Source organism: Pelmatolapia mariae, linkage group LG3_W, assembly GCF_036321145.2.
Source record: "Pelmatolapia mariae isolate MD_Pm_ZW linkage group LG3_W, Pm_UMD_F_2, whole genome shotgun sequence".
Taxonomy (NCBI): domain Eukaryota; kingdom Metazoa; phylum Chordata; class Actinopteri; order Cichliformes; family Cichlidae; genus Pelmatolapia; species Pelmatolapia mariae.
The window spans coordinates 25,799,651-25,816,275 of NC_086229.1; the positions used below are offsets into that span (position 1 = coordinate 25,799,651).

At 41.7% G+C, this 16,625-nt stretch overlaps 1 protein-coding gene across 1 annotated transcript; it reads right to left on the minus strand.

Moving 5' to 3' along the window:
• Nucleotides 1-854: 854 nt before the first annotated feature.
• Nucleotides 855-14,001, minus strand: LOC134621377 (protein NLRC3-like). Its single transcript, XM_063467853.1, has 8 exons — nt 13,938-14,001; nt 13,000-13,218; nt 11,046-12,834; nt 6,904-7,077; nt 6,313-6,486; nt 3,055-3,228; nt 1,572-1,618; nt 855-1,396 (listed from the first exon to the last, which is right to left on the minus strand). The coding sequence occupies exons 1-8, from the start codon at nt 13,999-14,001 to the stop codon at nt 855-857; spliced, it is 3,183 nt and encodes a 1,060-aa protein (XP_063323923.1).
• Nucleotides 14,002-16,625: the final 2,624 nt, after the last annotated feature.

Sequence of the window (16,625 nt, forward strand, 5' to 3'; positions counted from 1 at the left end):
ATATGAACTAAGCAAATACACAACATATGCAGTGCTATACAGAAATATTTACATAACAAGACCAATTTCACGTTTAATGCACTCTTTGCCATTTATTAGATTAGTCACATGCATTATGATATCACAATACAAAACATATCATGGTTATAACTCTATTAAAAACTACTGATCCAGTATTCTCAGCTTATATATCTGAAATTTTTTTAAAATTGATTGAAACAATAAGAGCAAATAGAAAGCTTGGTGTCGTAGAATTTTGTAAATAAAGTCTGCAACACTGAAAGAGCTGTGGTCAAACAATTTATCACTGCGTGCAAGAGAACACGCACACATCAAAGTATAACGGGTTCATAGTAATGAGCATTCCAACCTCGGGGCGTCGCAGTGCCCCTTTTATAACATCACACAAACTCTATGTATCTTTTCAGTTACAACAGTCTTTTGTCCAACCCAGGCTGTTGCTGAACACAAGAATGTATGGGTTGCATGCATGCAAAGGTTATACAAAAATCATACAGTGAAGTTCTAACAATGTAAATCTAAATGTGAGGGTTAACTAGAATTGTCCCATTACATTCGAAAAATCAAAAAGAGAAAACAAACATTTCGATTCATTTTATTGAGCTCAGACTTGTAGAAAATGCAGAGGAGCTGGTTATAAACTGAGCTTCAGAGAAACACAACATACTGGTGTTCACTGTGAAGCTTCCATCTTTAAAGGACTGAAGAGGATGCAGTTTACAACGAATATTTTAGAACAGTTTAAAACATCAACTGATTGAATCCATGAATCTGAAAACGAGTGAAAGAGACAGACATGTACAGACTGACGGAGGAAACTCTTTACACTCAACTCAGCACAGACTCACTGAGGAACCAGGAGACCGGAGTCTAAACCCAGGATAAAGAGTTTCAGTGAATGTGGTGTTGAAGGTGTGGAGGTGGATCAGAGTGTCAGAGGAGACTCTGTAGAAGGACAGAGTGCCAGCAGGACAGTCCACATACACTGCTACTCTGTTAGAGACAGAGGAGGAGGTGGAGGAGGAGATCCATGTTTGTCTGTTATTGTTCCAGACAGAATGAGGACCATCATCATCAGAGCAGCTGAGACTCCAGGACTGATTGTTGTATCCAAACAAGCAGTCTTCACTGTCTCCTTTCCTTCTGATTCTTCTGTAACTCACTGATATATAAACATCTCCTCTCCACTCGACCTCCCAGTAACAGCGACCAGTCAGACCATTTCTACACAGCAGCTGGTAATGAACATTAAATCTGTCTGGATGATCAGGATATGACTGAACCTCCTTCACACGTGTCACCTTCATGTTGTTGTCATCAGACAGTTTGATGTTTGTGTGTACTGTGTTTGTGTCAATAGTGAATTGACAGGAATCTGATGGAGAGAACAAACACAATCCAGTTGCAGTTATTGATCCATCATCTGTTCATTGATTGGCACTTTGATGATGACTCCTGATATTAGAGATGTGAATGAGTGATGTGACAGTTTGAAGATGGCTGAATGTGTGCTGCTTTATTTTCATGAATCCCATTAAAAACACACTTACACTTCCTCAGACCTGGTCTCAACCATCGGACTCCAGCAGGCTCCACCCTGAAAGGAGGAGGGGGGTCAGACCAGCACAGTCTCTTTCAGCATGCACACATGGGTATTACATGGCTCTTATACACATACTGTTAGACACTGATAACAGACCAACAGATTTTCACAAATACACTTCAATCCACATGTGGACAAACTGCTGACTATTTGGACTGATCCTAGATCTGTCAGTACACCCTGTATTGAATTAAATTCAAACTGTGACCTTCATTATCTTTATATTTCTCGTCTGTTTAGGCTTCTTTGTAGTGTGTAGGGCTAGGGCTACAGGCTTTCAGTCAGTAGCCCTACCACTGTTCCTTCACAAATCCAAAGTTTGTTATCCTTAAACCAAATCCTTAATCTGAGCATAATTAGCATCAGCAATACGATCCAGTAACAATTCAAAAAGCCACCAATCCTGACACATACACATCATCCAATCAGCTCATCTCTCACCAGCCAAACACTCTCTCATCATCTGCACCTATGCTATGCTCCCACCTGTCTCTGTGTTTGCAGGTAGCTCCCAGTGTATATACTGTCCTCTTTTTCTGTTCCTGCTTTGGATTTCTGTTTGATGGACTTTGTGTTTCATCATTTTACAGTTTTGCATTTCGACCAATGAAAGCTCCTTTTTATCACTTCCTTCCTGCCTATCTTCCACCTCAGTCGTTTCTAACTATATTTCTTTATTGCATTGTTTTCAGTTCTATGATTTTGCATATTGGCTTTTCAAAGCAAATTTCGACTTTTGTCTATGAGAAGCACTAGAAACACATACATGCATTTCTGCACTGCTGCTTACCTTTAAATATATAGAGAGCATGCCCTCATATTTGTCAGCTTCTATCACAGCTGTCAATATAAAAGTTTATCTAAATAAATGTGGACGATCGTGGCTCAAGAGTTGGCAGTTCGTCTTGTAATCAGAAGGTTGCCAGTTCGAGCCCCGGCTCGGACAGTCTCAGTTGTTATGTCATTAGGCAAGACACTTCACCCGTTGCCTACTGGTGGTGGTCAGAGGGCCCGGTGGCGCCAGTGTCCGGCAGCCTCGCCTCTGTCAGTGCGCCCCAGGGTGGCTGTGGCTACAATGTAGCTTGCCATCAGCAGTGTGTGAATGGGTGGATGACTGAACGTGTAAAGCGCTTTTAGGGTCCTTAGGGACTAGTAAAGTGCTATACAGGCAATGGCCATACAGGCCATTAGCCATAAATAAATAAAGTCAGGCTAACAGTTTCAAAAGGTTCCAATAGTTGTTTTAATCTAGGATAAGTATGTCCTCTGCCTCTCTATTCAAATATTAATATAATTTTCACTGTAAATATATTCAGATATTTACAAATCGTTTCTGGAAATGCTCTCACTAGACACCTCGTACATATATATTGCTTGTTGATCAGTTCGTGTCACGTGCATGAAGGAAATATCGGACATTCTCTCCATACCTAAGTGTGTGCAGTCTCCAGCATGGATCCTTCAGTCCAGCCGACAACAGCTTCGTGCCTGAGTCTCCTGGATGATTGTAGCTCAGGTCCAGCTCTCTCAGATGGGAAGGGTTGGAGCTCAGAGCTGAGGTTAGAGAAGTACAGCCTTCCTCTGTGATCAGACAGCCTGACAGACTGCAGATGCGCAAAACAAACCATTTGTGAACAATGAACAAAATCACCTAATCCAGCTCTAACTGTGAGTTTTAACAAAAAGGAAAGTTTGAAGGTGATCTTGAAAGTAGAGAGGGTGTCGGTCTCCTGAACTCAAACTGGGAGTGGCTTCCACAACATGTTCAACATTGCCAGGTTGTTTTTGTATTAGCTGGTTTGACAAAACTTAAAATCATCACAGTCATCATTTCTCCATTAACCAAGGCTTTCTGCCTCAGGATCTGTGCACCCTCACATACCAAGGAGCATTTTAAACATTTCACGAAATGGAAGGACTGAGCAAACCCTATAGATGAACTGGTGCAAGAGATTGTAAAGGACATAAAATAAAACAGTAAAACTCATCTCTTTGGATGCAAATATGATGGGTTTTTTTTGCTGCAGAAACTTATAAATCTTCTTAATTTATGAACATCAAGAATGCACTGGTTGGCAAAATAAATATTTTAACTAAAATTCTGATATATTATTTTGCAGCTCAGAGCATGCTCAGTGCAACTATCTATTCCTAACATGACAGCTGCACTTCAGAACCACAACTTACACATATTTAAATACTACATGTTACACATTACATTCAGTTCTGACACCCGTGCGTCGAAAAGCAAAGGCACTTTTTGAAATCTGGCAGCAATCAAAATGGCTTCAAAAACCAAGGCCTTGTTCCCTGAGTCTGACAAAAAGCCACAGACAGAGCAGCAGGTATATTCTTGCCTCAATGTCCATCTTTGTTGTAGCGGTTGTGTCTCATTTAATTATGTCTATAGAAGCTTGGATGCATTGGTATGACAACAACTATGCATGATATTTGGGTGATGCATGACATTTCGCCCCGTCATCAGTGGTGAAGCAACTGCACGCAGCGGCCACTCTGGACCAAAATGGTGCGGTTTTAGTATTTTTTCTGTAACTTTATAATCCCAAATTCTGAGCCATTCTATAAACCAGAACAAGCGGTGTTTGGTTTTACCAACGGCAAAACACTCCTACATTTGAAGCATTAAAAAACTGACCAGGAACTGGTGTAAGTGCCTCAAGTTACTGCAAAGCCCAGGCCTCCAGTCCCCGTCATTACTTGATGCTGGTGGCCGGGGGACAGGTCACAGAAAGCAGTGTGCGAGGAAGCAGAAGCACAATAAACATGCAGGGGTCTGTGCTATGGTAATAGCGAATCCAAGCCGGCCAGCTCTCCCATTCATCCTGCTCTCAAACATTTGCTCACTGGAAACTGGAATACATCTGACTCCAGTGGACCAAACAGTGGGAATTTAGGAACTGTTGCATCTTTGTTTTTACAGAAACATGGCTCAGTGACAGAGTTCTGGACACCATTCAGCTACACAAGCTCACCTCACTTTGTACCAACAGACATGCAGCTCTGTGTGGTAAGACTTGTGGTGGTGGCTTTTGTGCCCACATCAACATGAAATGGTGCAAGAACTCTGTGTTAGTTTCTAATTACTGCTCACTGCAGGTAGAGTTTATGAATGTTAGATGCAGACCTTTTTTATCTAATTTAGGAATTCACTGCTGTGGTTATTATAGCAGTGTACATCCCACCCAGTACTAACACTAAAGAGGCCCTCTGGGAGCAGTACGAAGCAATCAGCAAGCTGTAGAACTCACACCCCGATGGAATGTTTATTGTCGTTTTTTGTCAGAGCAGCAAACACGTTAATGGCAGAAGAATCCAAAGCCACTTCCAGGACAGTGCAGACATCTTTTTCAGAACATGGACAAAATAAAAAAGATGAGTTGTCAACTTCAGAAGAGTGATCGCTGTCCACTGAATCCTCTGTGAAGGTCGTTAAGATCACCAAATTCCTTGGTGTCCACCTGAGAGCGAACCTCTCGTGGTTCCTCATTACCAGCTCCATAATTAAGAAGGCCTTAATTAACAGCATCTCTACCTACTGCCTGCTACCAACTTGACTTGACTTGGCTTAATAGATAGTACGATTGCAATGGAAAACCAGTTCATCTGAATTGATTTGTGGTAAGTCGATCCGAGTAGATAGTAATGGAAAAGTGGCTTATGTATCCAGGTTTTATGAGGAGAACATGATATGTTGAATTAGTCCAGCAGCTTAAAGTGTTATTCCATCTTCCATTTTAAAAATTAAACTGAATACCTTTGCCTTTGGGTAGCTGACATTTCACCTTCTATTATGGTTCATTCTATTATGGTTCATTCAGTTTTCAGTTTATATAACCACCTCCAAAAGTTGGATCTGTTCATCTGGACGTAGCGTTTTGTGGGAGAAACGTTTCGTCACTCATCCAAGTGACTTCTTCAGTCTCAGCTGACTGCAGGTTTCCCCAAATGTTATAAACAGTACATTTGCATAATGACTAAAACCAGCCCACTGAAGGAACAATGGGCTGTGAGGTCAGGTCCTTAATCATAATTATGCAAATTCCCATGACCATTGATCAACAATCACTGACCAAAACCCACTGATTAAAAAACACTGATCAATGGCCATGAGTACCATTCACAGAGAATGGGCATAATTATGATCAAGGAACTGACCTCACAGCCCATTGTTCGTGGTTTCAGTCATTATGGAAATGTACTGTTTATAAGATTTAGGGAAACCTGCAGTCAGCTGAGACTGAAGAAGTCACTTGGATGAGTGACGAAACGTTTCTCCCAAAAACGCTACGTCCAGATGAACAGATTCAACTGTTGGAGATTTACTTCCCTGGATGATTGAGAATGCAAATGTTCCCTCAGTGACTCAATGACTTCAATAATCATTGCTGGATCTTAATCCTCATTTACATTTTGTCATGTGATTTGCAGCTGTATTGAGTCTTTCATTTCTCATGTCTGTTTTACTTCTGCTCTCAATGTCCCACCATAACCCATAGAAAGAATCACTATCCATCCAGGCTTTTGAACATGAAGCTGATGATATTGGTGCAATGGAGATTGATTGTGGTTTCAACTTACTATTTATGTTAAGAAATATTTATCAAGTTACTCTTTATGCAGCAATATAATTAGGTTTTAAATGATCATCAGAATGTTTTAATTCTGACCTGAGAGTTTCCATTTTGCATTGTGGACTCCTCAGTCCAGCAGACAGAAGCTTGAGTGCTGAATCCTGCATGTCAGAGTTACTCAGGTCCAGCTGTCTCAGACTAGAGGACTGAGAGCTGAGAGCTGAGAACAGAGCTTCATAGCCTCTCTCTGAGAACTTACAGTGACTCAGTCTGAAAAATGAAAGATAAATATTAAACACACTTTTGTTAAAGTGCAATGGGGGTGCACTGAAGAGTTATTAGATTTAGCAATATTTAATGGTGTAACATTGACATTTACTGGGTAAAATGCACTGCTCCATAAAATACAAACAACATTTTTAAAAAAGGTTCTCAGTATAGTTGTGGATCAATTATGGTATTCTATGGTAAATGCCAATCCAGGTCCACATGGCAGGCAGTGGATTCAGGACCCACAAGAGGATGTTGTGCCCTCAGACTACCCTCATTATGCCTGTTTCTAATTGTTTGGTCAGACCTGGCCTGCTGGAGGTAATTTTGCTCTAGCCATGTTCATCTTGTTTACACAAAGGAGCAGATACCCATCCAACTACACAGCCCTGTCCAGCTCTTGTCACTTGCACTGACCTCAGAGTATTCAGTTTACAGTGTGGACTCCTCAATCCAGCAGACAGAAGCTTCACTGATGAATCCTGCAGATCAGAGTTACTCAGGTCCAATTTTCTTAGAGTAGAGGACTGCGAGCTGAGAATGGAGGACAGAGCTTCATAGCTTCTCTCTGAGAGGTTACAGAGACTCAGTCTGGGGGGAAAAAACAACGTTTTTACGAATCTTTGTTGTTTTACGTTAAAGAGGTTAGAAATGTGTCAGCTTACCAGAGTTTAGGAATAATAACAACAACAATAACAATAATAACAATAATGATAACAACAACAATAACAATAACAACAACAAGACGAACTAAAGACTAAAATAACAGTGGATAAATCTGACCTTTATATGACTACTTGTGTTAATTCATAAAGAATCTAAAATATTACTTTATCTGACCTGATTGTTTCCAGTGTACACTGTGGACTGTCCACTGTAGCTGACAGAAGCCTCATTCCTGAATCATGCAGGTTGTTCATACTCAGGTCCAGCTCTCTGAGTCTAGAGGACTGGGAACTGAGGCCTGAGAAAAGAGTTTCACAGCCTGTCTCTGAGAGATAAGGGACGTTCAGCCTAAAAAATAAACAAAATAAAAACTTTGTTATCAAATTAAATAATATCGTATGTTGAACCTTCACAAGAAAAACAAATGTCAGTGTATATTTAAGAAACAAAAATATTAAAGAGTTGGAATTGGTTCATTAAAACAATTATACTCCTAAACAGAAAACAGGTGAGGAGCTGGTAGATCTACTTACAGTGGTTTAGTGCATGCTGTCACAGGCATTAGTTTCCAAATTTAAAGATCAGTAATTATTCTAAATAATCCTCATTTATAACATACTGCAATTGCTGCAGCCTCTAAATATTCACCTGTTTCAGTCGCTGGTGATTCCATCTCAAGTTATTATTCGCCTGCTGCTGTACCATTTCTGATTTTCATCTCATGGTAATGTGAAATTGTTGCTTTGTGTTGCAAATATTTTATATCCATCAACCAACTTACATATTATGTATTCACAATATGAATTTTGATGCCAACATTAAATTCCTTAAAAAATATTCAAGATAAAAGGATATATTTAACAGCATTGTATTCTCTGTTATAATTAGAATACTATCTGGAAAATCCAGATTTTTGGTCTACTCAGACAAGACCATGTACTGACATTTTTGTTTTTGTGGTACAAATTGTCAGCTTGCTCAATCCAGCATGAAAGTGTTCGTTGTGTTTTTTTTCCCCACATTATTACAACTACATGGTGGCACAGTGATCAGCACTGTTGCATCACAACAAGAAGGTTCCTGGATTCAAATGCATGATCTGCCCTTAACAGTGTGATTTTTTTATTAGCATGTGTTCAAATTGTTTGTATGCTAGCTGCCTGTTAGCATCTAGGACCCTGCTATAAACTGCTGAGTACATAAAGCGGGAGCATCGTCACACAGTGTGAATCCTAAAAACAAACTAGTGGGTCTGGCCAGTACCAAAGTGAAAGAGCTGTATCAGAGTGATATTTTAGGATGTATCTGTAACTGTTTGAGTATAAGAGCCCTTTGTTTAGGTGGACTGCTGGACTCCTGGTGAAGGTTTTTAAGGAGGCGTTCGCAGGGTCATATCTTGACCCACCGACACACACACCAAAACCCATGTACACACATACACACACACGCATAGCTACATGTGCACACAGATAGGTATTCTTTGTTGGCATACATGCCTGATTAAGATGTAAGTTTTGTTAATGAAACTGTGTATATTCATGTAAGCACAATAAAAGGCAGTGCTACAGGGGAGCTGACCAAGGATGATGGGGTTCAAGCAGCAGGAAGAGTGCTCGCTCCCGGGCACCTCCCTCATGCACGGGATCACACAAAAAGCTCTGGTGTTTGCCACTGCAGTAGATTGTCTCTTTGCTCCAGCAATAGGTTTCTGATAAACCTAACAAGCTGGACTACTGCAACTGTGATGAGACAGGTGAGCTAAGCTACAGTGATGAGTGAGGGGGCTGACTATGGGATTAGAACGATGCCACCTTAAAATGAAACAGAAAAAAAAATGTAACTGAAATAAATGTACTGAAAAATCTTGTATTGAAAGTGAAAAGAATTGATAGTGAAAAAGATTAATTGAAACAGTAATTTTTTTGTTTTTGCTTACAATTTTTTGTTTCAGTTTCAATCAATTTTTCAGTTTCAGTCCATTTTTCAGTTTCAATCTGCTGGCACTGTTTTGGCATCCAGGGTCACGCTTGAGGTATTCTTACCAGCATGTATTTGCATACATTATAGAGGCCACTAGTGCTACTGACCAAGCATGTGGAAAAAAAGGCAGTATTGAGAATACAGTTACTTTATTGAAATAAATGGACTTAATGGCAATCTTTTTCTGTTTCATATGTTAGGCTATGCCCTCTCTATTTCTGGTAATTCCACGCCGGTGGAAACCCAAACAAAACACGCATTAAGAGGCTCTAATGCCTGTGTCTCAATCTCAACCCCTACTTACGGCCCATGACTGAAGAAATATTTTTTAAAATTATTATACAAAAAATGATTTCATGTGAAGGCAGATTGTTACAGGCATAGCCATAAGGAATGTAGCCTCATGGGCAGTGTAGTCTGCGGGAAAAAAGGGACTCACACATAAACGGGTATGTTTATGTGTCTGTGAGTGCGACAAGGGACAAAAAAGTATGCGTTGTCACCAAGCAGAAACTGGAGATGGAATCATGTAAATAACCAATGCAGCCAAAAAGAGTGCCTGATGAGCCCAGTTTTAAGTACGCTATTTAGACTTGACTGTACACTGTGTTCGTGTTTTCCTCCCTCTTGCTAGCAAAGTTGACCACGGCAACAAAGTATATTTTCTCTCTCTCTCTCTCTCTCTCTCTCTCACACACACACACACACACACACACACACACACACACACACACATATATCACTCACCACTGTTTGACAACAATGTTGACGAAACGTTTTGCACCGTCAAAAAATTAAAATTGGCTACTTGATTTCACCTATCGCTTTTTAGAACATAACACCCGCAATAAACGAGGGACCGCTGTTTACAAATACTGAGAAATATAGAATTTCCTCTGAGGCGCAGGGGAAATATATCAACAGGTCTATAAATAGCATCTACATATATATATTCCATAAATGCCCAAGACATCTTGAGAAATGTAAATCGCCACTTGATTCATCCATTTGGTGGACTTGTTTTGGAAAAAGCGGCAGTGAACAAGGAGCGAATATCACATCAGAAACGAAGTGCCCTACAGGGGTTTCCCCACCAGAAGTAGCATATGCCAAGGTGCACAGAGTCTATAGAAACTGGGAAAAAAAATGCAAGTGAAAACAAAAAAATTACAGTTTCAATTAATTTTTTTGTTTCATTTTTCACTGTCATTTGTTTTTCACTTTCAATACAAGATTTTTCAGTGCATTTATTTCAGTTACATTTTTTTTTTCTATTTCAATATTATATATATATATTAATATATTAAGATGGCATCGTTCTGATCCCATACCTGACTTACTGCATTGCGGAGGTAACATTGAAGTAAGGTGATAGATATCCCCCCTTTTAAATGTGGATAGTGGAAGTTTAGGTGATGACAAGTCCTCAGTCTGTTGTCATAGACTGTGCAGAGTCGAACACAAAGTGCATGACATACGAGAGACTGAGAGAAAAAAGTATATCTCACAACAGCAAACCACAAGAAACATGAGGAATATGGTTGAATCTGCCAGCAGCTGCAGACAATGGGGAATGTCCTGGCGAGGCTGACTGTAACATATAGAAGTGAAATCATCTTCAACTGAGCAGTGCACTGATGCAGAGCAATAAGATCAGAGGAGAAATGAGGGAGAACTAAAGAGAGAACACTGGATCATCTCATGTGTTTTTGGTATGAATGAAACATGTCACAAATTTTTATTTTTCATTGTGTTTGTATTTAGTTTTGAGGAGTTGATTATAAAATGTCAAGTATAATATACTTCACATAGCGCTGATGATCATTTAATAAAATATATTTAATTTTTTAAGGGGCCATCACACATTACACTGTTTATGTTATAAATAAAAGACTGAACACATATTTACTTACAGAGCTTTGTTGGAGGCTTTGACCACTGGCAGCAGCCTCAGAAGAGCCTCCTCTGAAGCAGAGTATTTCTTCAGGTCAAACACATCCAGATCTTTTTCTGATGACAGTAAGATGAAGACCAGAGCTGACCACTGAGCAGGAGACAGTGAAGAGAGAAGTCCTAATGTCATATGCTGTTGGATTTGATCCACTAGAGAACGATCACTCAGTTCATTCAGACAGTGGAACAGATTGATGCTTTTCTCTGCAGACAGATTCTCATTGAGTTTCTTCTTGATGTACTGGACAGTTTCCTGCTTGGTCTGTGAGCGACTTCCTGTCTGTGTCAGAAGACCTCGTAGGAGAGTCTGATTGGTCTCCAACGAAAGACCCAGAAGAAAGCGGAGGAACAAGTCCAGGTGTCCATTTGAACTCTGTAAGGTCTTATCCACAGCAGTCTGGTAGAAATGTTTCTCTGCAGATTCTTTTGTTTCAGACTTCTGGGTGGTTGTTTGGTTTTTCATTAGATTGACTCCAGAATTGATGAAAGTCAGATGGACATGAAGAGCAGCCAGAAACTCCTGAACACTCAGATGGATGAAGCAGAACACCTTGTCCTGGTACAGTCCTCCCTCTTCTTTAAAGATCTGTGTGAACACTCCTGAGTACACCGAGGCTGCTCTGATATCGATGCCACACTCTGTCAGGTCTGATTCATAGAAGATCAGGTTTCCTTTCTGCAGCTGATCAAAGGCCAGTTTTCCCAGAGACTCAATCATCTTCCTGCTCTCTGGACTCCAGTGTGGATCTGTCTCAGCTCCTCCATCATACTTGACCTTCTTCACTTTGGCCTGAACCACCAGGAAGTGGATGTACATCTCAGTCAGGGTCTTGGGCAGCTGTCCTCCCTCTCTGGTTTTCTGCACATCCTCCAGAACTGTAGCAGTGATCCAGCAGAAGACTGGGATGTGGCACATGATGTGAAGGCTTCGTGATGTCTTGATGTGGGAGATGATCCTGCTGGCTTGCTCCTTATCTCTAAATTTCTTCCTGAAATACTCCACTTTCTGTGGGTCAGTGAACCCTCTGACCTCTGTCACCAAGCCGACACAGCCTTGAGGAATCTGATTGGCTGCTGCAGGTCGTGTGGTTATCCAGAGGCGAGCAGAGGGAAGCAGGTTCCCCATAATGAGATTTATCAGCAGCACATCCACTGAGGTGGACTTTCTAGGGTCAGTTAAGATTATAGTTTTATGGAAGTTCAGAGGAAGTCGACACTCATCCAGACCATCAAAGATGAACACAACCTGGAAGTCTTCAAAGCTGCAGATTCCTGCTTCTTTGATTTCAGTAAAGAAGTAATGAACAAGTTCCACCAAACTGAACTTTTGGTCTTTCAGCATATTCAGCTCTCTGAAAGTGAAAGGAAATATGAACTGGATGTCCTGGTTGGCTTTGTCTTCAGCCCAGTCCAGGGTGTATTTCTGTGTTAAGACTGTTTTCCCAATGCCAGCCACTCCCTTTGTCAGCACTGTTCTGATTGGTTCATCTCTTCCAGGAGAGGCTTTAAAGATGTCCTCTTGTCTGATTATTGTTTCTGGTCTGTCTGGTTTCCTGTTTGCTGTTTCAATCTGTCTGACCTCATGTTCATCATTGACCTCTGCAGTCCCTCCCTCTGTGATGAAGAGCTCTGTGTAGATATGATTTAGAAGGGTTGGGTTTCCTGCTTTAGCGATCCCCTCAAACACACAGTGGAACTTCTTCTTTAGCTTAGATTTAAGTTCACGCTGACAAACTGAAGCAGGAATTCCTGAATAGCAAACATTAAAAACACATCAACAATTAAGTAATGTTTTTAAAATTTGGCATAAAAATTTCCGTACCACATAGAAATGACTGTATATAAGTTTCTTCATCTTTATTAGTAAATGTTACATTCATCAAGTAGCTTGAATCTTTAGAGAAACCCTCTTACTGCTCTGCAGTTGGTCAGCAAGCTTTTCCTGCTTCATTCTCCTCAGGAAGTTTAGTGTTATCTTTAGAAATGCCTCTCTGCTGCTCCTCGTCTTCTCATCCTCCTCCCTCTGATTCTTTAAGTATTCTGGGTAATCTGGACTGAGAACCTTCTGGATCCTCTTCAGTTCATTCTTCACAAAAGTGATGATGTTGTCCTCCAGCAGCTGCAACAAAATAGCTTATGAATGACTCAATCAGACTGAAGTCACTAAGCCAAACGTCAGATCCATGTTAGACACACTGACAATCCATTAGTCTACAAATAGCAGGATGGAGATGACTGTGAACAGAATAGATATTAATAGCTGCCTCCATGCTCAATGCTCTTCACTCAGTAGTGGTGGGGTTCTTGACCATCCTGCCAATTGTGATACCACCACTGTCAACTTCAATCTCCTAGATATAATCTCTTTTACAAGTGAGGGTCATCTCTTCTAGCATCTCTTCACTGACTACAAGTTTGACTTTCTCTGCGTAACTGAGAAATGGTAACAACCCCATCACTTCTCTCAATTAAATTAATTCACTCCTCCTGTTCTTTTTTTTCCATCTATCAGCCCTTTGGAACTGGCCGGGGACCTTGCAATAATCTATCACAACAGGTGGAAAGACATACTGGTGCAATGGTTGTGGATCCCTTACCGAGCAGAGCCAGGTCCACTCATACCCACCTGCTGCTAATCAGCTGTAGTAAGTGCGGATGCATTCAAGTCCACCGTGACCATCTCTTCTTCGCTCCTCACAATTGGCACATAGCCATGTCATCTTGGTGGCTGTTTATGATGAGAGACCATTTGCCTCCTGGGTGCAACTCATCCACCTTCTAGGTTTATGTCTTTCCCTCTATGAGAATTGTTAACTGCCTGATGTAGATACAGGTCGAGAAGAGCTACAAACCCCAGCACCCCTTCATTAGCTCGTCCCCATTTCTCAGTTCCTTCCTGCCACCTCCGGAGCCCATTTCAGCCTCACCTCAACCCCTCACCATTGCATATTCATCCCCCGAGCCTCTGCAGATTATACTACAGGTTATTCATGGCTCATAGCAGAGGAGAGGTGTTTTAGTTCTAGGGAACTCACCAAATGGAACCCATCACGGTAGTCACATCAGGCAACCGCTGTGGGACCCTCACATTATCTTCGCTTGGAGCCCTTTCTGCCGGGCAAATTGCCTCACCTCTCCACAACCCGGTGGTAGGCAAAATTCCCCTGCTGCTACCTCTCAGCCCCTAGATTCATTAGCTGTCCCAACAGATTATCATGACCAGCAGGAAGTTTTTAGCAAAGCCAAAGCACTGTCTCTTGCACCACTGTGCCATAAACCTCCTTCATGGCGCTCCTCTACCTTCCAGCAGGCTTTACAATCTGTCCCATTGTAAGGCCGCAAATGTGTGGTGTCTCATTAAGCCTGCCTAAGTAAATGTTTAGTTATGTCACAAGTATGCCCCACTACCCTCTGTACAGTCGTGGCCAAAAGTTTTGAGAATTACATAAATATTGGAAATTGGAGAAGTTGCTGCTTAAGTGTTTATAATAGCAATTTGCATATACTCCAGAATGTTATGAAGAGTGATCAGATGAATTGCATAGTCCTTTTTTGCCATGAAAATTAACTTAATCCCCCCAAAAAATTTCCACTGCATTTCACTGCTGTCATCAAAGGACCTGCTGAGATCATTTCAGTAATCATCTTGTTGACTTAAGTGAGAATGTTGACGAGCACAAGGCTGGAGATCATTATCAAGTCAAGTCAAGTCAAGTCAAGTTGGCTTTATTGTCACTTCAGCCATATACAGTTGTACACAGTGAGGCGAAACAGCGTTCCTCTAACTATCTAACTAAAACTAACTATTCTAACTAGGTAGGTAGTGCAAAGGAAACCGTAAACATACTTGGTAAGTAGGTAGTGCAGGAACAGTAAACATAAAGATATTGTGCAAAAAGAGCATTTACAGATTGATGTGTAAATCCAGTCTCAATGCTTTGAGGTAGTTGAGTTGAGCTGAGTGATAGTGTGTGTGTGTGTGTGTGTGTGTGTGTGTGTGTGTGTGTGTGTGTGTGTGTGTGTGTGTGTGTGTCAGTCCAGTTCCTTTTTGTTGAGGAGACGGATGGCTTGTGGGAAGAAGCTGTTGCACAGTCTGGATGTGTTTGCCCGAATGCTTCGGTACCTTTTTCCAGATGGCAGGAGTGTGAAGAGTGTGTGAGAGGGGTGTGTCCGATCAGCCACAATGCTGGTGGCTTTGCGGATGCCGCGTGTGGTGTAGATGTCCTTAATAGAGGGGAGAAAGACTCCGATGATCTTCTCTGCTGTTCCCACTATCCGCTGTAGGGTCTTGCGGTCCGATATGGCACAGTTCCCAAACCAGGCAGTGATACAGCTGCTCAGGATGCTCTCAATAGTTCCTCTATAGAAGGTGGTCAGGATCGGTGGTGGAAGCTAGGCCTTTCTCAGTCTTCTCAGAAAGAAGAGACGCTGTTGGGCTTTCTTGTGCAGGAAGCTGGTGTTGAGGGACCATCCGAGGTCTTTCTCCAGGTGAACGCCCAGGAATTTGGTGCTGTCGACGATCTTCACAGAGGAGCCGTTGATGCTCAGCGGTGAGTGGTCGCCTCGTGTCCTAAAGTCAACAACCATCTGTTTTGTCTTGTCAACATTCAGAGACAGGTTGTTGTCTTTACACCAGTCCGTTAGCCTCTGCACTTCCTCTCTGTACGCTGACTCGTCGTTCTTGCTAATGAGACCCACCACGGTCGTGTCATCAGCGAACTTAATGATGTGATTTGAACTGTGTGTTGCTACACAGTCATGAGTCAGCAATGTGAACAGCAGAGGACTGAGCACACAGCCTTGTGGGGCCCCAGTGCTCAGTGTGGTGGTGCTGGAGGTGCAGTTCCCGATCCGTACTGACTGAGGCCTACGGTCAGAAAGTCCAGGATCCAGTTGCAGAGGGAGGTGTTCAGGCCCAACAGGCTCAGCTTTCCTATCAGTTGTTGGGGGATGATCGTGTTAAATGACCGTGTTAAATGCTGAGCTGAAATCTATGTACAGCATTCGAACATGTGTGTCCTTCTTGTCCAAGTGTGTGAGGGCAAGATGGAGTGCAGTGGAGATGGCGTCATCCGTTGAGCGGTTATGGCGGTATGCAAATTGCAGTGGGTCCAGTGAGGGGGGCAGCAGGGTCTTGATGTGTCTGATGACGAGCCGCTCGAAGCACTTGAATAATTTGTTCAAGTAAATGAAGAGTCCTCTTCACACACTAAGGTCTATTGTGGAGTTCCACAGGGTTCAGTGCTAGGACCAATTCTGTTTACATTATACATGCTTCCCCTAGGCAGCATCATTAGAAGACATAGCATAAATTTTCACTGCTATGCAGATGATACGCAGCTCTATCTGTCCATGAAGCCAGGTAACACACACCAATTAGTTAAACTGCAGGAATGTCTTAAAGACATAAAGACCTGGATGGCCGCTAACTTCCTGCTTCTTAATTCAGATAAAACTGAGGTTATTGTACTCGGCCCTGAAAATCTTAGAAATATGGTATCTAAGCAGATCCTTACTCTGGATGGCATTACCTTGGCCTC

Excerpts from the sequence above, each read along its gene's own strand:
- LOC134621377 (XM_063467853.1), bottom strand. The coding sequence starts at position 14,001 with ATGGGCTCCGGAGGTGGCAGGAAGGAACTGAGAAATGGGGACGAGCTA. Across the intron at positions 7,078-11,045 it reads AAAGCCTCCAACAAAGCTCT|ACTGAGTCTCTGTAACCTCT; the intron begins GTAAGTAAATAT and ends TTTTCCCCCCAG. Across the intron at positions 1,619-3,054 it reads TGGAGACTGCACACACTTAG|GGTGGAGCCTGCTGGAGTCC; the intron begins GTATGGAGAGAA and ends TCCTCCTTTCAG.